General features: G+C 41.7%; 1 protein-coding gene across 5 annotated transcripts in view; it reads right to left on the bottom strand.

Annotated features, from left to right (window-relative positions):
- The window catches only part of CDK7 (cyclin dependent kinase 7), a 92,629-nt gene extending 71,402 nt beyond the window's left edge, over nucleotides 1-21,227 (bottom strand). For all 5 annotated transcript variants that reach the window (XR_013158040.1, XM_077117416.1, XM_077117417.1 and 2 more), the window contains exons 1-5: nucleotides 21,041-21,227; nucleotides 20,689-20,748; nucleotides 9,638-9,671; nucleotides 8,179-8,246; nucleotides 7,348-7,416 (exon numbers count right to left, since the gene is read on the bottom strand). Coding sequence is in view for 4 of the 5 variants with exons in the window: in XM_077117416.1 (XP_076973531.1) it covers nucleotides 7,348-7,416; nucleotides 8,179-8,246; nucleotides 9,638-9,671; nucleotides 20,689-20,748; nucleotides 21,041-21,106 (297 nt within the window). In the remaining variant the exon portion in view is untranslated. The remainder of the gene's footprint in view (nucleotides 1-7,347; nucleotides 7,417-8,178; nucleotides 8,247-9,637; nucleotides 9,672-20,688; nucleotides 20,749-21,040) is intronic.
- Between the last annotated feature and the right edge of the window lie 4,175 nt (nucleotides 21,228-25,402).

The following is a 25,402-nucleotide window of genomic DNA, read 5'->3' as shown; positions in this document are numbered from 1 at the left end:
CACACAGATGTATGATCATCATTTCTTAGTACATTTGCATCGATTTAGAAAAAGAAATAGCAAGACAACAGAAAAAGAAATAAAATGATAATAGAGAAAAAATAAAAATAAAAAATACAAAAAATATATATAAAAAAACAAAACAAACAAACAAAAAACTATAGCTCAGATGCAGCTTCATTGTTTTAACATAATTACATTACAATTAGGTAGTATTGTGCTGTCCATTTTTGAGTTTTTGTATCTAGTCCTGTTGCACAGTCTGTATCCCTTCAGCTCCAATTACCCATTATCTTACCCTATTTCTAACTCCTGATGGTCTCTGTTACCAATGACATATTACAAGTTTATTTTCTACTGTCGGTTCACATCAGTGGGAACATACAGTATTTGTCCTTTAGTTTTTGGCTAGTCTCACTCAGCATAATGTCCTCTAGGTCCATCCATGTTATTACATGCTTCATAAGTTTATTCTGTCTTAAAGCTGCATAATATTCCATCGTATGTATATACCACAGTTTGTTTAGCCACTTGTCTGTTGATGGACATTTTGGCTGTTTTCATCTCTTTGCAATTGTAAACAATGCTGCTATAAACATTGGTGTGCAATGTCCGTTTGTGTCTTTGCCCTTAAGTCCTTTGAGTAGATACCTAGGAATGGTTATTGCTGGGTCGCATGGCAATTCTATATTCAGTTTTTTGAGGAACCGCCAAACTGCCTTCCACAGTGGTTGCAGGTTGTACCATTTGACATTTCCACCAACAGTGGATAAGTGTGCCTCTTTCTCCGCATCCTCTCCTGCACTTGTCATTTTTTGTTTTGTTGATAATGGTCATTCTGGTGGGTGTGAGATGATATCTCATTGTGGTTTTGATTTGCATTTCTCTAATGGCCAGGGACATTGAGCATCTCTTCATGTGCCTTTTGGCCATTTGTATTTCCTCTTCTGAGAGGTGTCTGTTCAAGTCTTTTTCCCATTTTGTAATTGGCTTGGCTGTCTTTTTGTTGTTGAGTTGAACAAACTCTTTATAAATTCTGGATACTAGACCTTTATCTGATATGTCGTTTCCAAATATTGTCTCACATGGTGTAGACTGTCTTTCTACTTTCTTGATGAAATTCTTTGATGCACAGAAGTGTTTAATCTTGAGGAGCTCCCATTTATTTCTTTCTTTCTTCAGTGCTCTTGCTTTAGGTTTAAGGTCCATAAAACCGCCTCAATACCGCCTCCAATTGTAAGTTTCATAAGACATCTCCCTACATTTTTCTCTAACTGTTTTATGGTCTTAGACCTAATGTTTAGATCTTTGATCCATTTTGAGTTAACTTTTGTATAGGGTGTGAGATACAAATGAAATGAAAAGATTTCATTCTTTTGCATATGGATATCCAGTTCTCTAGGCACCATTTATTGAAGAGACTGTTCTGTCCCAGGTGAATTGCTTGACTGCCTTATCAAAGATCAAATGTCCATAGATGAGAGGGTCTATATCTGAGCACTCTATTCGATTCCATTGGTCGATATATCTATCTTTATGCCAATACCATGCTGTTTTGACCACTGTGGCTTCATAATATGCCTTAAAGTCCAGCAGCTTGAGAACTCCAGCTTCGTTTTTTTTTTCTCAAGATACTTTTAGCAATTCGGGGTACCCTACCCTTCCAGATAAATTTGCTTATTGGTTTTTCTATTTCTGAAAAATAAGTTGTTGGGACTTTGATTGGTATTGCATTGAATCTGTAAATCAATTTTGGTAGGATTGACATCTTAACTATATTTAGTCTTCCAATCCATGAACACGGTATGCCCTTCCATCTATTTAGGTCTTCTGTGATTTCTTTTAACAGTTTTTTGTAGTTTTCTTTGTATAGGTCTTTTGTCTCTTTAGTTAAATTTATTCCTAAGTACTTTATTCTTTTAGTTGCAATTGTAAATGGAACTCGTTTCTTGATTTCCCCCTCAGCTTGTTCATTACTAGTGTATAGAAACGCTACGGATTTTTGAATGTTGATCTTGTAACCTGCTACTTTGCTGTACACATTTATTAGCTCTAGTAGTTTTGTTGTGGATTTTTCCGGGTTTTTGACGTATAGTATCATATTGTCTGCAAACAGTGATAGTTTTACTTCTTCCTTTCCAATTTTGATGCCTTGTATTTTTCTTGTCTAATTGCTCTGGCTAGAACCTCCAACAAAATGCTGAATAATAGTGGTGATAATGGACATCCTTGTCTTGTTCCTGATCTTAGGGGGAAAGTTTTCAATTTTTCCCCATTGAGGATGATATTAGCTGTGGGTTTTTCATATATTCCCTCTATCATTTTAAGGAAGTTCCCTTGTATTCCTATCCTTTGAAGTGTTTTCAACAGGAAAGGATTTTGAATCTTGTCAAATGCCTTCTCTGCATCAATTGAGATGATCATGTGATTTTTCTGCTTTGATTTGTTGATATGGTGTATTACATTAATTGATTTTCTTATGTTGAACCATCCTTGCATACCTGGGATGAATCCTACTTGGTCATGATGTATAATTCTTTTAATGTGTTGCTGGATTTGATTTGCTAGAATTTTATTGAGGATTTTTGCATCTATATTCATTAGAGAGGTTGGTCTGTAGTTTTCTTTTTTTGTAATATCTTTGCCTGGTTTTAGCATGAGGGTGATGTTGGCTTTATAGAATGAATTAGGTAGCTTTCCCTCCGCTTCGATTTTTTTGAAGAGTTTGAGGAGAGTTGGTACTAATTCTTTCTGGAATGTTTGGTAGAATTCACATGTGAAGCCATCTGGTCCTGAACTTTTGTTTTTGGGAAGCTTTTGAATGACTGATTCAATTTCTTTACTTGTGATTGGTTTGTTGAGGTCATCTATGTCTTCTTGAGTCAAAGTTGGTTGTTCATGTCTTTCTAGGAACCCGTCCATTTCCTCTAAATTGTTGTATTTATTAGCGTAAAGTTGTTCATAGTATCCTGTTATTACCTCCTTTATTTCTGTGAGGTCAGTAGTTATGTCTCCTCTTCCATTTCTGATCTTATTTATTTGCATCCTCTCCCTTCTTCTTTTTGTCAATCTTGCTAAGGACCCATCAATCTTGTTGATTTTCTCATAGAACCAACTTCTGGTCTGACTGATTTTCTCTATTGTTTTCATGTTTTCAATTTCATTTATTTCTGATCTAATCTTTGTTATTTCTTTCCTTTTGCTTGCTTTGGGGTTAGTTTGCTGTTCTTTCTCCAGTTCTTCCAAATGGACAATTAATTCCCGAATTTTTGCCTTTTCTTCTTTTCTGATATAGGCATTTAGGGCAATAGATTTCCCTCTTAGCACTGCCTTTGCTGCGTCCCATAAGTTTTGATATGTTGTGTTTTCACTTTCATTCGCCTCGAGATATTTACTAATTTCTCTTGTAATTTCTTCCTTGACCCACTCGTTGTTTAAGAGTGTGTTGTTGAGCCTCCACGTATTTGTGAATTTTCAGGCACTCTGCCTATTACTGATTTCCAACTTCATTCCTTTATGATCCGAGAAAGTGTTGTGTATGATTTCAATCTTTTTAAATTTGTTGAGACTTGCTTTGTCACCCAGCATATGGTCTATCTTTGAGAATGATCCATGAGCACTTGAGAAAAAGGTGTATCCTGCTGTTGTGGGATTTAATGTCCTATAAATGTCTGTTAAGTCTACCTCATTTATTGTAATATTCAAATTCTCTGTTTCTTTATTGACCTCTGTCTAGATGTTCTGTCCATTGATGAGAGTGGTGAATTGAAATCTCCAACTATTATGGTAGATGTGTCTATTTCCCTTTGCAGTGATTGCAGTGTATTCCTCAAGTATTTTGGGGCATTCTGATTCGGTGCGTAAATATTTATGATTGTTATCTCTTCTTGTTTAATTGTTCCTTTTATTAGTAGATAGTATCCTTCTTTGTCTCTTTTAACTGTTTTACATTTGAAGTCTAATTTGTTGGATATTAGTACAGCTACTCCTGCTCTTTTCTGGTTGTTATTTGCATGAAATATCTTTTCCCAACCTTTCACTTTCAACCTATGTTTATCTTTGGGTCTAAGATGTGTTTCCTGTAGACAGCATATAGAAGGATCCTGTTTTTTAATCCATTCTGCCAATCTATGTCTTTTGATTGGGGAATTCAGTCCATTAACATTTAGTGTTATTACTGTTTGGGTAATACTTTCCTCTACCATTTTGCCTTTTGCATTATATATATCATATCTGATTTTCCTTCTTTCTACACTCTTCTCCATACCTCTCTCTTCTGTCTTTTCGTATCTGATTCTAGTGCTCCCTTTAGTATTTCTTGCAGAGCTGGTCTCTTGGTCACAAATTCTCTCAGTGACTTTTTGTCTATAAATGTTTTAATTTCTCCTTCATTTTTGAAGGACAATTTTGCTGGATATAGAAGTCTTGGTTGGCAGTTTTTCTCTTTTAGTAATTTAAATATATCATCCCACTGTCTTCTAGCTTCCATGGTTTCTGCTGAGAAATCTACACATAGTCTTATTGGGTTTCCCTTGTATGTGATGGATTGTTTTTCTCTTGGTGCTTTCAAGATCCTCTCTTTCTCTTTGACCTCTGACATTCTAACTAGTAAGTGTCTTGGAGAACGCCTATTTGGATCTATTCTCTTTGGGGTGCGCTGCACTTCTTGGGTCTGTAATTTTAGGTCTTTCATAAGAGTTGGGAAATTTTCAGTGATAATTTCTTCCATTAGTTTTTCTCCTCCTTTTCCCTTCTCTTCTCCTTCTGGGACACCCACAACACATATATTTGTGCGCTTCATATTAGCATTCAATTCCCTGAGCCCCTGCTCAAATTTTTCCATTCTTTTCCCTACAGTTTCTGTTTCTTTTTGGATTTCAGATGTTCCATCCTCCAGTTCACTAATTCTAGTCTCTGTCTCTTTAAATCTACCATTGTAGGTTTCCATTTTTTTTTTCATCTCTTCTACTGTATCTTTCATTCCCACAAGTTCTGTGATTTCTTTTTTCAGACTTTCCATTTCTTCTTTTTCTTCATCCCATGCCTTCTTCATGTCCTCCCTCAATTTATTGATTTGGTTTTTGAAGAGGTTTTCCATTTCTGTTCGTATGTTCAGAATTAGTTGTCTCAGCTCCTGTATCTCATTTGAGCTATCGGTTTGTTCCTTTGACTGGGCCATATCTTCAATTTTCCTGGTGTGATTTGTTATTTTTTGCTGGCGTCTGGGCATTTAATCAGATTTTCCTGAGTGTGGGACCCAGCAGGTTGAAAGACTTTCTTGTGAAGTCTCTGGGCTCTGTTTTTCTTATCCTGCCCAGTATGTTGTGCTTGTCTGTCTGCGGGTCCCACCAGCAAAAGATGTTGTGGCTCCTTTAACTTTGGAAGACTCTCGGTGCTGGGTTTGTGGTGGAGACAGAAGAAAGGTTGTAGGCTGGTTTTAATGGCTTCAAATCGTGAAGTCCTGGGATCTGAATTCCTTGAGAGAGGGATTCCACCTGAGTTGCATTTCACCCCTCCCGCGGTGAAGGTTCAGGTGGTAGAGAGTCCTGAAAGCAGCCTGTTTCTGCATTCGGGGCAGTTGCAACCTGTGTAATCCCAGCGCTGAGCCCAGAGGCAACCAAACCTCCGTAGTAACAGCCGCAGAAGGCTCTGTTTCGCCCCCTTTCCTCTTTTTCAGTTAGCTCAATTGGCGACTTCCGCCTTGATCAGTTTCACCTGAGCTGGGGGCCTATTTTTAGTAGTCAGAAATTGTTCATTAATGCCACTACTGGTGTTAGGTTGGGCTCAGTCTCTACTACTGTTGGAGACTCTTTCCTTTCCCTCCGGGAAGTTGTCTGTGGGGGAGGGGTGCCGGCCACTGCGGCTTGCGAAACCGCCGATCCGAGGCTCCCAGCTGGCCCGGGAAGCCGCGCGTGGGAGGGCTTCCGGTTGCCGGCCGCCGCGGCTTGGGGAACCGCCAACCCGAGGCTCCCAGATGCCCGGGAAGCCACATGTGTGGAAGGGGCTCCGGTTGCCGGCTGCCGCGGCTTGGGGAACCGCTGATCCGAGGCTCCCAGCTGCCCGGGAAGCTGCGTGTGTGGAAGGAGCTCCGGTCGCCGGCCACCGCAGCTTGGGAAACCGCCGATCCCAGGCTCCCAGCTGGCCCAGGAAGCTGCGTGTGGGAGGGGCTCCGGTTGCCGGCTGCCGTGGCGTGGGGAACCGCCGATCCGAGGCACCCAGCCGGCCCGGGAAGCTGCGTGTGTGGGAGGGGCTCGGTTGCTGGCCGCCGCGGCTTGGGGAAACCCTGATCCGAGGCTCCAAGCTGGCCCGGGAAGCCGCGCATGGGGAAGGGGCACCAGCCGCCGCAGCTTGGGGAACCGCCGATCCGAAGCTCCCAGCCGGCCCGAAAGGAGGGAGGAAGGGGCTCCGGCCACCAGCTGCCGCGGCCTGGGGAAGCGCGCGCCTCTCAGGGACCTCACTGCAGCACAGTCTCTTAGCCGGTCCAGCTGTTCCAGAATGGGGTACACTGTATGTTTGGTCTCTGTCGTGGCTCCGGGAGCTGTTCTGTACTGTTTCTAGTTCTTTAGTAGTTGTTGTGGAGGAGTAACTAAGACGCGCGTGCTCCTTACTAAGCCGCCATCTTCTCCAGAAGTCCTGGTAGTTCTTTTTACTCCTGTTGCCACAGTTTGTTTATCCATTAACTAGATGAAGGACACTTGGGAGTTTCCAGTTTTGGTGATTATAAATAAAGCTAAACTTTTGTGTTCTGATTTATTTCTGTGTGGACGTATGTTTTCGTTTCTCTTGGTAAATAGCTAGGAATGACACTACTGAATCATACAGTAAGTGTATATTTAATTTTTAAAGAAACTGACAAACTGTTTTCCAAAGTGACAGTTCTATTTTATATTCCCACTAGTTATTAGAATGCCAGTTGTTTCACATAATTAGTAAGGTCAGTTTTTTGAAATTCAATTGTTAAGTAATTGAAAGAGATTTTATGTTTCTCAAAAAGAAATTTGACTTTCAAAAGGTTGACGTTATTCTGTGATAATATGGGAAAAAAGCTCTTACCTTTCACAGGCTAAAGTTGCTTTCTTTAAAAGGATTGTTGATAAGCTACAGTGAACTTAGGAGACAGAAATGCTAATGAAATCCAAATCTCTATTTAACACTGGGAATATGATCAAATGATCATACTGGCTAAATGATCAAAAGTAAAGAACTTAAAAGATCCTTTTGACCTTCAGAGTACATGTAGATTTCAAGAAAATTAAGCATCAGACTCTTCATAAGCAGAAAATAAACATTCAAGTTTTCTTTTGATAAATGGGAAGAAAAAAAAATCTCTAAGAAACTCATTCTTACCTCTAGATCAGTTTCCATAAAATCAAAGACAAGGCTAATATTAGATTTATGTCCAAAAGCATCAAGGAGCTGCAAAGCAAAAAATTTAAATGTGCTTTTCTATTATTTATTTGCCAATATCACACAACTGATGTAAATTTTTAAAATTTTAAACAAACATTTGAACGTTGTTAGTTCCTGATAAAGCTTAAATAATTTTATTAATTTGATGGCTATCTTTTTGGATAGGAATTAGTTCTTTGAGATATAAAAATATTAAACTTCATTGCTTAAAATAAAAAACAACAACACTACTTAACCTTGCCCCAACAATTTTTGGAGTTTTAGTTAAGAAATGAATTAATGAAATCTCCAATATAGAGAAAATTCCCAAGCACTGTGGTTAAGAAAATTCTCTAAATAGTAGCAGCAGCTGCAGCAGCTATTCTCTATACCAGGCACTATTGCAGGTATTTTACATGTAAGCTATTCTCACAACTCTATGAGGTACTAGGCATAGAGTCATGAGAAGGAATTTGTTAGAAGTCTCACACAGCAGAAGGGTTTTGAATGCAGGCACACACTCTTTACTATGCTAGAGGTCTCCAGGTTTCAAAACGCTGACAAAATTAGCTTTGTACGCCAGTATTTACCGATTTATTTAATTAGCTGTTTCAAAGACACTGCCTATAGGAATAATTAAGATAAAAAATATATTTTCAGGCTGATACTCTTTTAAACTTTTTCTGCAAAGCTACCTAAAACTCATCTTACTAAGTCTCTAATCAACATCCACCACATTCAGAAAGGGGTAGAGTCCCAAATTCCATAAACAACTTAGGTTATACTCACACCAATTATGTTTGGATGACTTAGTTCTTGTAATAACTTTATCTCCCTTAAGGCTGTTCTATTTATACCTATATAAAAAAGAAAAGCAAAAAGTGAAAAATAATTCTGAAACCTTCTGTGGTAGGTTAGATTCAGTTGTCAACTTGGCCAGGTAAAGGTGCCTACATCTATTGCTGTGGACATGAGGCAATAGTACGTGAACCTCATCTGTTGCTGATTACATCTGCAGTTGGCTCGGAGGCATGCCTGCTGCAATGAACAATGTTTGATTTAATTGGCTGGTGCTTAAATGAGAGAGCGCTAGGTAGCACAGCCCAAGCAGCTCGGCATACCTCATCTCAGCACTTTGGAGACGCAGAAAGAAAACACTCCGGGGAAAGTTGTTGGAACGCAGAGGCCTGGAGAGAAGGCCAGCAGAGATCACCCTGAGCCTTCCCACGTAAGAAAGTACCTCAGATGAGAGTTAGCTGCCTTTCCTCTGAAGAACTAATGAAATAAATCCCCTTTTATTAAAAGCCAATCCATCTCTGGTGTGCTGCATTCCAGCAGCTAGCAAACTAGAACACCTTCCTTGAAATAAATTCTTTGGGAAAAGTTAGTAATCTCAGGAGATAGCAATGAACATACTACAGAAAAACTCTGACAACTTTTATGACAAATCTTTCCACTTTCCTTTGATACTGCTTTTTGTTTTCTTACTGCTTTATTTTTCAAGTAAATTAACACAAGGACTATGATAAAAGGGTGAAAAATGATTCACTTTATCTGTGCCATATCAGTTTTGAATACTGATGGAACAAAAACATATATAAGTGTGTAGCATATAGTTGAGAAGTCAAAAGTTTCCCTTCTCCTACCCTACAAAGAGTGGGCAGATTCATGGTGCTAAAGCAAACCAGTGACAAGTGGCAGATTCTCTTTGCTGAAAGTAAAATAGTGGTAAGACTGTATCTTTTCCCATACAAAGGATGGGAAAACTAGCAGTTGCATGGATGATGGGTCCTCTTATAGGAACTATTTATTGATGGCTACATAGGACTTGCCATTATTGCAAAGAAAGCTTCTAGAAAAACGGGTGTCAAGAAATATTTTTTCCCTCATTCTTTTCTTTCCATAGTGGGCTTTGTATACTTCTGTGGTATAGCCTGAATTTTCAAAGTAATTAAAGCTCAGAAATAAAAGAAACAATGGCTTATAACATGTGAAACAGAGATGAAGTTAGCAAGATAGGTCACTTAATAAACTTGCTTCCATTTACTTTGGTGATCTGAATGTTCCTCTAAACATCCAAATGGTGAAAATCACAAATATCCTTTCTCTATTCTGAGTCTATCCTTACTCTTCAGGGACCCCGCAATAACTTTATCCAGAATCCTTGTTAATTCTAATCAATACTTTGGTCATTTCCTCAGTCAGAAAAAAATATTTTCTGTTCTGCCAGTTTACATGAAATACTTACCATCTTTAGCTTCAGATCTATGCCCAAGTTTGATCTGATAGAGAAAAATGAGTAAAGACATTAAAAATGTGTTTTTTTAAATTTGATTCATAAAATATAAACATTTCAAAACTTAGCCACAGCAAACCATGTAACAACTCACGTTTAACTAGTTTTAGCAGGCAAGAAGGAAGTGGGAGTCATGAATTAAAAAAACACAAAAATGACACATAAGAAAGGATCATCTACCCACTGTTCTATGTCCCTTAAGTTTTTTAATTACATGTTAAAATAATACAATTAAAAAAACAAAAGTCTTCTTTGTCTTTGCAAGGTTAACTGTGGACAAAATACCTGAGGGTATACTGGTTAATATTTTTGTAAACATCCATTTCAAGTTAGCTTACTTCGGAGTAAAGACAGGACATATAAACAAAAAATAACATCTTGTATAATTGGTAACACACCCAATAATATGATCTTAGAGTACACATTTTCCAAAAAGCAAAAGTACAAATTTTGGTGGATATAAAACATAGTTAAACTGTTGTTACTGTAAATAACCATGACAAATGGCATTAATAGGTTTAGTCTCACACAAAAAAGATTACCAGGTTAAAGAATATTCTCTTTCTATTTTATATAATGAATGTCAGCAACCAAGAATACACTTTAAAAAAAAAAAGATTACTTCTGGAAGAACATAGCTAGTCTATCCTTAAAAGGTCTCCCAACTAAACACTACAAACAACTTTTTATTGCAATTAGGACATTAATTGCAGCATAAAAAATATGCCACTTGGGATTAACTCTAACAAGAGATGTAGAAACTTATCCAAAATAAGATTATAAAACTCTTATTTAAAAAAAGTTTAGTGATTAGAATATCCGCCTTCCATGCAGGAGACCCAGGTTCAATGCACCCAGAGAAGAAAAAAAAAAGGTTAAAAACAAGGGACCAAAATAAACAGAAATGCTATGTTCATGGATAAGAAGACTGCAATACCATAAATGTTAAATGTGTCAATCCTCTTTAAATTCAATGCAACTAAGTTTAAAGTTCAACAGCATTTTTCATGGACATTGACAAATTGGTTCTAAAATCTACATGGATAGAGGGGTAAGAATAGACAATTTTGGGGGGAGATGGAAAAGATTTGGTAATGGATGGTGGTGATGATGGTACAATATTGTAAACATAATTTACTGAACTATAATATACCTGAAAGTGGTTCACATGGGAAATGGGAATGTTATGTTGTAAAATGTTGTGACCATTTAACAATTTTTTACAAAGAGGAAAAAAGATGTAATCATTGAGGGAAACTGAGTAAAAGGTATACAGAACTTTTCTTGTAATATCTTTGTCACTTTTATGAATCTATAATGACTTTAAAATAAAAACCTACAAAGAAAAACACGCAAAAAAGAATAATTTTTTGAATTATTTTCCAAACATAATAAAAACACATTAGCTTTGATATTTCTAAATTCTGAGATACTGAGCTATTTGTATATAACTTGGTTGTTTCCTGAAACTTTGGATATTTATGTGATACCTGAGACTCAGAGTTAAAGCTATGAAGCTATGCAAGTCAGCATTACCCCATTCAGCAACTGTTAAAAAAGCTGAAAAAGCAGCAGATTTCATCTAGAGATATGAATGAAGCTGACCTAGATAGGACTAAGGTAAATCAGAATACTGGGTAAAGGATGATATGGCCCATGTTTTCAAACTTCAACCTCTGTGAGAGATCAAAGGGAGAGATGTTTACTTGGTGCAAAACTTATATTTTGGGTAGCACATTATGTAATTTACCTTGTATGGTACGGTTACTTGAACACCACAATTACATGGAATCTTGAATAGGGTGTAAGAGCTTGTTGGTTTGTCCAGGTTAGTGGAATGCTCTGACATATCCCAGAGTAATTTGGGTAGAGAATAAAAAAGTATTGGTAAATTTCCCTTGGGGGACTGGGGGAGAAAGGAAAAAAAATTTAATTTCCCCATTTGGAGAGCCTAAGCCTACTGATATTTATGCCTAAGAGTAACCCTCGGAGATCCTCTATATTGCTCAGACCTCTCTTTCTCAGCCAACTTGACTGAGAACTCACTGCCCTCCCTCCTACAAGGGACATGACTCCAGAGGGGTGTAACTCTCCCTGGCAACTTGCAACCGGACTCTCGGGAATGAACTGGGACTCAGCATCATTAGAATGAGAAAGCCTTCTTGAACAAAACGGGAAAAAGAGAAATGAGACAACATAAAGTCTCAGAGGCTGAGAGATTTCAAACAGAGTTGGGAGGTTGTGCTGGTTTGAAAGGAAGTATGCCCCCTAAGAAAAGCCATGTTAATATAAATCCCATTTCATAAAGGTAGAATAATCTCTATTCAATACTGTATGTTTGAAACTGTAATGAGATCATCTCCCTGGGTGATGTGATTTAGTCAAGAGTGGTTGTTAAACTGGATTAGGGGATGACATGTCTCCACCCATTTGGGTGGATCTTGATTGGTTTATTGGAGTCCTATAAAAGAGGAAACATTTTGGAGAATGAGAGATTCAGAGAAAGCAACACTACGAAGCAGAGAGTCCACCAGCCAGCAACCTTTGGAGATGAAGAAGGAAAATGCCTCCCGGGGAGCTTCATAAACCTGGAAGCCAGGAGAGAAAGCCAGCAGATGATGCCGTATTCGCCACGTGCCCTTCCAGCCGAGAGAGAAGCCCTGACTGTGTTCGCCATGTGCCTTCCCACTTGAGAGAGAAACCCTGAACTTCATCGGCCTTCTTGAACCAAGATATCTTTTCCTGGATGCCTTTGATTAGACATTTCTATAGACTTGTTTTAACTGGGACATTTTCTCGGCCTTAGAACTGTAAACTAGCAACTCATTAAATTCCCCTTGTTAAAAGCCAGCAGCTAGCAAACTAGAACAGAGGTTATCCTCCTTTTATCCAGGGTATGGACAGATGAGTAAAACCTATATATATATATATAAATGTATAATATAAATTTATAACATAAATTTATAATAATGTATAATGTATAAGTGTATAATAAATTTATAAATGTACGTATAAATGTATATATATATTATATATATATAAAACTATGGATATATATATATGGATATAAAAATAAATAGTATGGGGGGAGGATAAGGGGTAAAATAAATTGGGTAGACTGAAATACTGTGAGAGGGAGCAGTAAGTAAGAAAAGGTGTATGAGTTCTTTTCTTTTTCTTTTCTTTTCTGGAGTGATTCAAATGTTCTAAAAATGATCACGGTGAAGAATACACAACTATGTGATGATACTGTTGAGTTACTGATTGTATAATATTGTTGGACTATATGTGTGTGGATATTTCTCAATAAAATAAAATGAAAGAGGTCTGCAAAGATCCTATTTCCAAAAAAATAAAAAATAAAAATTAGATTAGTGAAAAAAAAAAGACTAGTCACATGAAGTTCTAAACTTGATCACCTACAGATTCAACAATTACCAATATTTTGTCACACATATTTTATTTATTCATTCATCCTCTTCCCCTTTTCTTGGCTAAAATATTTTAGAGCAAATCCCAGATTTTGTGTCATTTCACTCTTATACGCTTAAGTAAGCATCTCTAAAACATATGGACACTTTTTACATAAACAAAATGCCATTTTCATACCTAAAACATTAACAATAATGTTATGGTATCCACTAAACCTGACTGTTACAAATTTCCAAACAGGCTCATAGAGTTGCCAAGAAAATTTTAAAGAAGAGAAACAGGGTGTGTGGGACTTGTCAGATTTCCTTGGAAATTAAAGTCACCATAGTATTTGAGCAGGGATGGGGAAAAAAAGTCCATGAATGGAACACAATAATGTGCCTAGAAATGGATCCACATATATACTAGATCCTGGGTTATAAACATGACATTACAATTCACTAGGTAAAGGACAGACTAACAATAGTTTTGAATCAACCAGAAGAAAAAATATTGGATATCCACATCTCATAACACAGAAAAATTAATTACAGATGGAATAAGACCTAAATGTGAAAAGAAGAAAACACAAAATTCTTGATAATCTGGAGGCAGGGCAGTACACAAAAACGAAACGCATAATGGGAAAAATACTGATGAATTTCAACCTATTAAATTTAAATCTCTAGGCGAGAGATGGTGGCACAGTGGCAGATTTCTTGCCTGCTATGCCGGAGACCCGGGTTCATTTCCCAGTGCCTGCCCATGTGGAAAAAAAGTACAAAAAAACCCAAATTAAATCTCTGTGCCTCAAAATATATAAAAATTAAGATACCATAAATAAACAAAAAGCTAGTTAAAGAATACGAAAAGATATCTGCAATATTTCAGGCAAATGATCCATGTCTAGAATATACAAAGAATTCCAACAAAACAAAAGGAAGAAAATAATACAAGCAACCCAAGCAGAAAAACAGGCAGGAGGAAATCTAAAAAGCCAGTAATTATAAGAAAAGATCATCAACCTCACTGGTAATCAGGGAAATCGCAATTGACGTAACAACCACATACAATTTTTGATCATCTAACGGCCGAACGTTTTAAAGTCTGGCAGTCCACATGTGGTGGTAGGGTAAACTGGTTGGACCACTTTGGAGTGCAATTTGATACCATCTGGTAGAAGCTGTTGTTTATACCCTATATGGCAACAATTCATATGTATCTACAGTTTTAAAGTATACAATACCATATATTGTTTTAAGATACAAATATTTAAAACAAGTATTGAGAAAAAAGAAGTGATTCTAAAGGCCATCAATAGGGGATTTGATATATAAATTAGAAAACAAATTCAATGTGATCTTTTTAAAAGATGAGGAAAATCAACATGATATTTTTAAAGTCCAAGATACAATAAATAGAAGAGTACAAAATAGCTTATTTAATGATTTCTTTTTTGCAAAATTAAACATACATGTTAGCAAATGAATGTCAAAAAAAAAAAAAAAAAAAAAAAAACCTGGAAGACTATTTCTCAAACCGAGGAAAGGTTACCTTAAATACTGAAGTTGGAAAGGAGGGACTTAAACTTTTAAATTATATGTTTCTGTATTATAAACCCAGTATTGTGATAAACTACTTGTGGGGATGAGTAGAGTAGAAATAAATGGCTGTTGGGAGGGCAAGGTCCACAAGCACTAAACTAAATCCTCAAAGCTCACACAAAGAATAGATAATGTCTAAAACTAAAAAACAAAAACCATTCAAGAAATGATGATATATGTATACTGGTTAGGGAAATGGAAGTAAGCGCCAGAGGAAGAAGTTAAAAATTAAAACTGTCTCAACTTCCCTGGCCATTAGAGAAATGCAAATCAAAACCATAATGAGATATCATCTTACACCCACCAGAATGGCCATTATCAACAAAACAGAAAATGACAAGTGCTGGAGAGGAGGTGGAGAAAGAGGCACACTTATTCACTGTTGGTGGGAATGTCAAATGGTGCAACCACTGTGGAAGGCAGTTTCACGGTTCCTCAAAAAGCTGAATATAGAATTACCATATGACCCGGCAATATCATTGCTAGGTATCTACTCAAAGGACATAAGGGCAAAGACACAAACAGACATTTGCACACCAATGTTTATAGCAGCATTATTTACAATTGCAAAGAGATGGAAACAGCCCAAATGTCCATCCAGAGACAAGTGGCTAAACAAACTGTGGTATATACATACGATGGACTATTATGCAGCTTTAAGACAGAATAAAGTTATGACGTATGTAACAACATGGATGGACCTTGAGAACATTATGTTGAGTGAGACTAGCCAAAAACAAAAGGACAAATACTGTATGATCTCACTGATATGAACAGACATTAGTGAATAAACTTGGAATATTTCGTTGGTAATAGTGACCATCAGGAGACAGAAATAGGGTAAGATATTGGGTAATTGGAGCTGAAGGGATAGACCGTGCAACAGGACTGAATACAAAAACCCAGGAATGGACAGCACAATGCTACCTAACTGTAATGTAATTATGTTAAAACACTGAACAAAGTTGCATGTGAGAAGGATAGAGGGAGGAGGGCTGTGGCATAAATGAAATCAGAAAGAAAAATAGGTGGTAAAGATTGAGATGGTATAATCTAGGAATGCCTAGAGTATATAATAATAGTGACTAAATGTATAAATTAAAAAAATGTTTTTGCATGAGGAAGAACAAAGGAGGCTGCAGGGGGCTGAAAATAGATGGTAATTAATATTTTAAAATGTCACCCTATGTGTCAGACTAAAGAAAAAAGTGTTTATTTGTTACAAAATTTATATTTTGACTAGTGCATTTCCTAATATAACTTATGTACACAGTTTGATTAAACACCATAAGTACTTGGAATCTCAGGTAGGACATGAGATTTTGTTGGTTTATCCAGAGTAATGCCCCAATGAATCCCAGAGTGATTTTATTAGTGAGTGGAAAAATATTTGCAAAGTCCTCTTCGGGGAATGGTGAGAATGGGGAAAACTCAACTTCCCCAAGTTGAATTCTTGATATTCTCACAAGCAGTGTGGACAACCAAAGCTATAGGCTGAGCCCCCAGTCTTGGGGTTTGTTCATACGAAACTTAACCCCACAAAGGATAGGTCAAGACTACTTAAAATTTAGGCCTAAGAGTCACCCCCAAGAGAGCCTCTTTTGTTGCTCAGATGTGGCCTCTCTCTCCAGCCAACACAACAAGCAATCTCACCACCCCTCCCCATCTACATGGGACATGACTCCCAGGGGTGTGGACCTTTCTGGCAACGTGGGACAGAAATCCCAGAATGAGCTGAGACTCAGCATCAAGGGATTGAGAAAACCTTCTGGACCAAATGGGGGAAGAGTGAAATGAGACAAAGTGTCAATGGCTGAGAAATTCCAAACAGTGTCAAGAGGTTATCCTGGAGGTTATTCTTATGCATTAAGTAGATATCCCCTTGTTAACCAAGATGTAATGGAGAGGCTGGAGGGAACTGCCTGAAAATGTAGAGCTGTGTTCCAGTAGCCACGTTTCTTGAGGATGACTGAATAATGATATAGCTGTCACAATGTGACTGTGTGATTGTGGAAACCTTGTGTCTGATGCTCCTTTTATCTACCTTGTCAACAGATGAGTAGAACATATGGAATAAAAATAAATAATAGGGGGAACAAATGTTAAAATACATTTGGTTTGAAATGCTAGTGATAAATGAAAGTGAGGGGTAGGAGTATGGTATGTATAATCATTTTTTTCTCTGTTATCATTTTATTTCTTTTTCTGTTGTCTTTTTCTGAATTGATGCAAATGTTCTAAGAAATGATGAATATGCAACTATGTGATGATACTGAGAATTACTGATTATATATGTAGAACGCAGTATGTTAATGTTTTTATTCTTAATTTTTAAAATAAATTTAAAAAATTAAAACTGTTCATACTGAGGAGTGAAAAACAGGGGTAGAGAAGAATAAGGCAAGTTAAAAGCATAAGTCTATTACTTGTCTGTTAAAACTATAAATGTGGTACTTCAAAAAAAAAAACTAATTGTAAAACAAAAGTCTGCTATGAGTTACATTCAAGAAGGAAAAGTCTATTACAGAGAAAGAGCATGGAGTTTTAAGTGCTAATTTATGCTTAAAAGCAAGTAAACAAAAAAACCTCCAGAATTATGGAATTGTAACCCATACCAAACTCTGAAATCCGTTCTACAACTAATTGTTGTGATGTACTTTGAAATTTACTGCTGTTATGTTATTTTTCACAAAAAAAGAGAGAAGGAGAAGTATAACAGAGAAGATGGGATTTAACAAATGAGTACAACTGCTGAATCATTATATTGATATTTCTGTTGGTCTCCAGTGTCTGAGAACAGCTAGCAGAAAAAAATGAAAAACTGTGGAACTGTAAATCATACCAAACTTTAAAATCTGTTCTATAACTACTTATTAAAACGTACTTCGAAATATATAGCTTTTCTGTATATATGTTATATTTCACAGTAAGAAAAAAAGTTAAAAACAAAAAACCCAGGGCTTTCAGACAACTACAGAACTCAATGTTCCAACAGTGTGCAGAGCTTTTATCAGGTACCAAGTGCATACAAAGGCACAAGTCACAGTCCGAGGTGTAATGCAAGTGGAAGGAAACAGACAAATTCCTAAATCAGAGGTTTTCAAATTCTGATAAATGTGAATAAAAATGACGGGAAATACAGCAAGAGCCATAGGGAAGGAAGGGGCTGTCCTCCTTGTGGCTGAAGCGCACGGGAAGAGATTTCGATGTGTCGTGAATGATAAGCATCCGCCCACGCCGAGTTCCAAGGGAAGAAACACCCACCAGAAGGCAACAACCCTGCAATGAATCTAAGTGTGCAAGGGACAGAAAGGGCACTGCGGCTACATTCGAGTGAACCAGGGACAGACCTGGAAAAAGGGAATAGAAAGGGTTGGAGAGTGAAGGCGTTTTGCCAGAGACTGGCTATGAAGCTGGATCACGAAATGCGAACTGGGTAACGAGGAAAAGTACAGGTGACTATGACGGCAGGAGTAAAGCTGGGGACAAGAGGTGGGCCACTGGTTAAGTCGCCGGAGGCTGGTAAGTGACACAAACAAGCGGCAGCGGGTGTAAGACGACGGTGGACGTAGACGAGAAGCAACGGTTTCTGAAGGAGGAGAAAGACTCAAAGCAGCAGCGGGAACCACCCCCAGGGGCGGCCCCCCTCCAGACGGTGACAGATCTCGGCAGCACTGGAGACAAGGGACCTGCACCGCGACGTCGGTTTCTTCCCCCGGGAACCGGACCCGCGCCCGCGCAGGGCCTGCGGGAACCGGCGCTGAGCCACCGCGGCCCGCCCGGGCCATGTGAGTCAAGTCCCCGCTTTAACCAGTCCCGACCTCGGCAACCGGCTGCACAAACTCGACGAGACACCGCAACTGTCGGCTTCAACGACCCCTACTGCAAAATCAAAGGTGAGCGCTTCAACGACCTCCCACGGCCGTTCTGAGGGTCACCCGACGTGCCTGGCACACGACAGGTCAGCACATCACGGCAGACGCCGCCGGAACCAGCCCAAGGCCATTTCCAGGGGCTACGCAGGCAGCTGCACTACAACGCACCGCGCGAGCGCGCCAGACGCCCGTGGGCTCAGCCCGAGCCGGCCCGCTTCGCCCAAGCCCGAACCCGCGCGGCAAACGCGCCACGCGGCGTCCCCTTCCATCTTCACGGACCGGAACCAAACACGGTTCACCACAGAGCTGCTCCGGGAACCCGCAGAAACCCTCCTCACGAGCAGGGGCAGGCCAGAGAACCGAAACGGTCACCCGTCAGTGCATCTCACACTCACACACACACACAGCCGTCAGTGCATCTCACACTCACACACACACCCGTCAGTGCATCTCACACTCACACTCACACCCACACCCACACACACATCAGTCAGTGCATCTCACACTCACACACACACACAGCCGTCAGTGCATCTCACACTCACACCCACAGACCCACACACAGCCGTCAGTGCATCTCACACTCACACACACACACACACAGCCGTCAGTGCATCTCATACTCACACACACACACACACACACGCAGGGGCAGGCCAGAGAACCGAAACGGTCACCCGTCAGTGCATCTCACACTCACACACACACCCGTCAGTGCATCTCACACTCACACACACACACAGCCGTCAGTGCATCTCATACTCACACCCACACACCCACATGCAGGGACAGGCAAGAGAACCGAAACGGTCACCCGTCAGTGCAACACACACACGCACACACACACACACACACACGCAGGGGCAGGCCAGAGACCCGAAACGGTCACCCATCAGTGCATCTCACACTCACACACACACACACCCGTCAGTGCATCTCACACACACACACACACACACACAGCCGTCAGTGCATCTTACACACCCACACACACACGCAGGGGCAGGCAAGAGAACCGAAACGGTCACCCGTCAGTGCAACACACACACACACACACACACACACACGCAGAGGCAGGCCAGAGAACCGAAACGGTCACCCATCAGTGCATCTCACACACACACACACAGAGCCGTCAGTGCATCTCTCACACACACACACACAGAGCCGTCAGTGCATCTCACACTCACACCCACACCCACACATCAGTCAGTGCATCTCACACTCACACACACACACATCAGTCAGTGCATCTCACACTCACACACACACACATCAGTCAGTGCATCTCACACTCACACACACACACACAGCCGTCAGTGCATCTCACACTCACACCCACACACCCACCCACACACACAGCCGTCAGTGCATCTCATACTCACACCCACACACACACACACACGCAGGGGCAGGCCAGAGAACCGAAACGGTCACCCGTCAGTGCATCTCACACTCACACACACACACCCGTCAGTGCATCTCACACTCACACACACACCCGTCAGTGCATCTCACACTCGCACACACACCCGTCAGTGCATCTCACACACACACACAAACCCGTCAGTGAATCTCACACGCACACGCAGGGACAGGCAAGAGAACCGAAACGGTCACCCGTCAGTGCAGCACACACACACACACACACGCAGGGGCAGGCCAGAGAACCGAAACGGTCACCCATCAGTGCATCTCACACACACACACACGCACACACCCGTCAGTGCATTCACACTCACACACACACATCCGTCAGTGCATCTCACACACACACACACACAGAGCCGTCAGTGCATCGCACACTCACACACACACACAGCCGTCAGTGCATCTCACACTCACACCCACCCACCCACACACACACACACGCAGGGGCAGGCAAGAGAACCGAAACGGTCACCCGTCAGTGCATCTCACACTCACTCACACACCCATCAGTGCATCTCACACACACACACACACACACCCGTCAGTGCATCTCACACACACACGCACACGCAGGGACAGGCAAGAGAACCGAAACGGTCACGTCAGTGCAACACACACACACACACACACACACACACATCCCTTCACGGGACTTGAGAAAACGACAAAAGCTGAAACTCACTTTTTTAATGGCGACAATCTGGTTGGTGTTTTTGTCTCTGGCCTTGTACACCGTGGCAAACTAGACAGGGAAACAGGAATAACGTGAGTTTGGGGGGGCTTTTTTGTATTTCTTTTTTACTTCTTTTTACATCTTGGGAGGCAAAGACACCAAGTTTTGGGAGTGGGCTCGCGGCGACTTGCAACGTGGTCAGACACGCCACGTCCCGCCCCGCCCGGGGCTCACCGCCGAGGTGCACAGGGGGCCGCAGGTGCGCGCGGGCGGCCTCCGGGGTCCAGCGCGCTCCCCTCAGGGCGAGGCGGCGCGACGCTGGCCGCTCTGGGCCCTCCCCGTCTCGGCCCGAGAGCCTCACCTGTCCCTCCCCGAGGAAGTCCAGCTTCTCATAACGCTTTGCTCGCGACTTCACGTCCAAAGCCATCGGGCCCGCCAAGTCCGACTCGGCCGAAAGGGTCGCCCTCCCAAGACCGGGAATTTAAAGCTCCTTCAAGCGCCGCGCGGTCACTTCCGCCGGCGGGGCGGGGTCGCGCCCGTGGCTCCGCCCTCACTTCCGTGCTGGGCCGTCCCGGCGAGCCCGCCCCGCCCCCGCCCCCCGTGGCTCCGCCCTCACTTCCGTGCTGGGCCGCCCCGGCGAACCCGCCCCGCCCCCGCCCCCCGTGGCTCCGCCCTCACTTCCGTGCTGGGCCGCCCCGGCGAACCCGCCCCGCCCCCGCCCCCGCCGCCCCCGAGGCTCCGCCCTCACTTCCGTGCTGGGCCGCCCCGGCGAACCCGCCCCGCCCCCGCCACTGCCGCCCCCGAGGCTCCGCCCTCACTTCCGTGCTGGGCCGTCCCGGCGAGCCCGCCCCGCCCCCGCCCCCCGTGGCTCCGCCCTCACTTCCGTGCTGGGCCGCCCCGGCGAACCCGCCCCGCCCCCGCCCCCGCCGCCCCCGAGGCTCCGCCCTCACTTCCGTGCTGGGCCGTCCCGGCGAGCCCGCCCCGCCCCCGCCCCCGTCCCCCCGTGGCTCCGCCCTCACTTCCGTGCTGGGCCGCCCCGGCGAACCCGCCCCGCCCCCGCCACTGCCGCCCCCGAGGCTCCGCCCTCACTTCCGTGCTGGGCCGTCCCGGCTAACCCACCCCGCCCCCGCCCCCGCCCCGTCCCGCGCCGGGTGTCCGCGCTCTGCTCCTGGGCACGCGGTGCGGGGCCACGGTTTGCGTCCTCGTGTCACGGCCCTAACGTGCGTTGTTTCTTGGCTGCTGCGGCTGGTCGGCGTTCTTACGTGGTGTTCTGAGTGTGCGACCTGGTAGGGTTGTGAGTGTGCAAGGCTTGGCCTTGCTCCTCATCTCCTGTTCTGGCCCTTGCGCGCGTCCTAACGCCGCGGTTGCTACGGACGCGGCGCCTCGCGACCTTACGGTTCTTAGGTCCAAAGTTTAAGGCTGGGGAAGAGGCAGTCTTCGTCCAGAGTCCTTGGGGAAAAGCAGGCCCAGGGAAACAAAACCCAGCGCAGCTTAAACTAGTGTACCTGTTAAAACATAAGTCAAATCGTATCATTTTTCTGATCAAAACCCTCCAATGGCCTTTCAGTGATGGTTTCCCTGGATTATCCTATCTAAAATTTCACCCACTTCCCCCACCCTCCTTCCTGTTATATTATCTCCGTAGGACTTTTCACTATATATCATAACATTTTATTATTTGCTCGTTTTCTTTCTCTCTGCTCCTCGGTTTTCTACGCAGTAAGATGGAAACGACAGACTAAACACAAGGTTGTCAGAATTGAGGTGCAAAGTTATTGATCGCTTGCTGTGATCAATAAGGGTTGGTTGTGATCAGTACCGAACCTCTTGATTCTCATAAATTTTCATTGTAATCAACAAAATAAACTGAACCCATTAATTTAATGAATATATGTTTTTTTATGTACCAGGCACAGCTATAGAGTAAAAAGCCAGAAGGGAATAAAACGGATAAAAAGCCCTGCTTTCCAATAAAACAAGCGAATAATAAAATGTTATGATATATAGTGAAAAGTCCTACGGAGATAATATAACAGGAAAGAGGGTGGGGGAAGTGGGTGAAATTTTAGATAGGATAATCCAGGGAAAACATCACTGAAAGGCCATTGGAGGGTTTTATCAGAAAAATGATATGATTTGACTATGTTTTAACAGGTACACTGGCTTTTGTGAGAGGCGACATTATAGACTTAGGCAAGAAGAGAAACAAGAAGACCTGTTAATAGGATTATTACAATAATCCATAAGGCTTGTATTAAATTGGTTATGCAACATGATGTATCACTGGGATAACTTGCCAGTTAGGCTTCTAGCCAATAGGATTTGCTCGTAGTATGGATATGGATTGTGAAAAAAATGGATATTTCCAGCTTTGGGACTTAAGCAGCTGGAAGAAAGAAATGATATTTCCTCCCTTTCTTTGCAATGGGTGTTTCTAAGAATTCAGAATCCTTATTTTCAGAGATATGTGTAGGAAATGCAGGGCAATTAGCAAGGCCAGTCATAGTTAAGGTAGTGTAGAGGTTGGATTCTTGCTCTGGAACCTGCATTTTAATACTGGCACCATTAGCATTCAGTCACTAGTAGTACGACTTGGGCACAAGTATGACTTCTGTGCTTGTTTCCTATTCTGTAATAGGGATGATGCGAAGTTTAAATGAGTTTGCACTTGTAAAGCCCTAAGAATATGGTGTGATAGCTAAGTGCTCAGTTTGTTAATCATTTTTATTGGTCACCTTTCAGCCCTTTGTCACTACTTGGGTTTTTACTGCGCGCTGATGAGCCTGCAGGCAAAATTCTAATACAGTACAGAAAACACATCATCGTTAACAGTACTATATCTTTTAATTGTGGCAACTTATCCCAGTGATGTATCATGTTGCAGACTCAGGTAACAGTTTCTAATGACAGACATCACTGTAATACTAATCCAACCTCACCTTTAGTAATGGTACGCTTGTGAAGCTAGAGATTCCAAGTGTGCAGTGCACATGAATTGATAACCACTGTATCATACCTGCTGCTGACAAGGAAACGTTTTGGGTAAGATGACAAGTATCAAGATGATATTCTGGGGTAATGGGGTAGTTATGTATATAAAATACTACTTCGCATTCGTATAGCTTTTTACAGTTTACAAAAGCACTTTTACCCATCTGTAGTAACCAGCTTCCAAGATGGACCCCAACCATCCTTGCCTCCTGGTATTAATGGACCTGTATAGTCTCCCACAAGGAAACAGGCTGTTCTGTCTGACCAAGAAATTGAGTGGCAGAAGTGATTCCAATTTCTAAGGCTACGTCATAAAAGATGCTGTTTCTGCCTTGAGAATTTGGATCATTTACTCTGGGGGAAGCCAGCTGCCATGTTAGGAATTGCCCGGACAGCCCTATGGAGAGGCATGTGGAGGGGAACGACAGCCAGCACCAACAGTCAGCCACGTGGATCTTTAAAGTGGATCATCCAGCCCCAAGAGGCATCTGATTACGACCTCAGGAGAACTGCAACTGCCCAGCTAAGCTGCTCCTGAATTCCAGACGCAGAGAGACCATGAAAGATATGAAATGATTATTTTATAGCCACTGAGTTTTGGGGGTGATATTATTTTACCAAGTAATAGATAATACACTAACTTGATCCTCCCCGATACACTAAACTGTACGGTAATGGAGACGAAAAATGAAACTTGAACAAACTAAGTAACTTGGTGATGGTTACATTTAAGTGCTAAACCCCTAAATGAAAATACAGGTTATCTCACTCTAAGCCTAGCCAGAATTCTTTCAACACTTCTTGGGAACTCATTTTCTGACACCAGTTCTTACTGACGTGGCTTTTGCCATACCTGTTGTGCTGGTTTGAAAGGATGTCTGTACCCTAAAAAGCCATGTTTTAATCCTAATCCCATTTTGTAAAGGCAGCCGTTTCTTCCAATCCCTATTCAGTACTGTTTGTTTGAAACTGTAATTAGATCATCTCCCTGGAGATGTGACTCAGTCAAGAGTGGTTGTTAAAATTTATATTTTGACAAGTACATTTTCTTATATAACTTATGTAGACAGCTTAATTGAACACCATAAGTACATGGAACCTTGAGTAGGACATGAGATTTTGTTGGATTGTCCAGAGTGATGTCCCGATAAATCCCAGAATGATTTGAACAGTGAATAAAAAAGTATTTGCAAAGTCCCCTTCGGGGAATGGTGAAAAAGGGGGAAAATTCAACTTCCCTAACTTGAATTCTTGATATTCTCACAAGCAGTGTAAACAATCAAAGCTATAGGCTGAGCCCCCAATCTTGGGGTTTGGTCATATGAAACTTAACCCCACAAAGGATAGGTCAAGCCTACTTAAACTTAGGCCTAAGAGTCACCCCCAAGAGAACCTCTTTTGTTGCTCAGATGTGGCCTCTCTCTCTCTCTCGGCCAACACAGCAAGCAAACTCACCACTCTCCCCGTGTACGTAGGACATGACTCCCAGGGGTATGGACCTTCCTGGCAATGTGGGACAGAAATCCCAGAATGAGCTAAGACTCAGCATCAAAGGATTGAGAAAACCTTCTTGACCAAAAGGGGGAAGAGTGAAGTAGACAAAATAAGTGTCAATGGCTGAGAGATTCCAAACAGAGTCAAGAGGCTATCCTGGAGGTTATTCTTACGCATTAAATAGATATCACCTTGTTAGTCAAGATGTAGTGGAGAGGCTGGAGGAAACTGCCTGGAA

The sequence above is a fragment of the Tamandua tetradactyla genome, chromosome 9, assembly GCF_023851605.1.
Source record: "Tamandua tetradactyla isolate mTamTet1 chromosome 9, mTamTet1.pri, whole genome shotgun sequence".
Classification (NCBI taxonomy): domain Eukaryota; kingdom Metazoa; phylum Chordata; class Mammalia; order Pilosa; family Myrmecophagidae; genus Tamandua; species Tamandua tetradactyla.
This window is presented reverse-complemented; position numbering and strand designations above follow the sequence as displayed.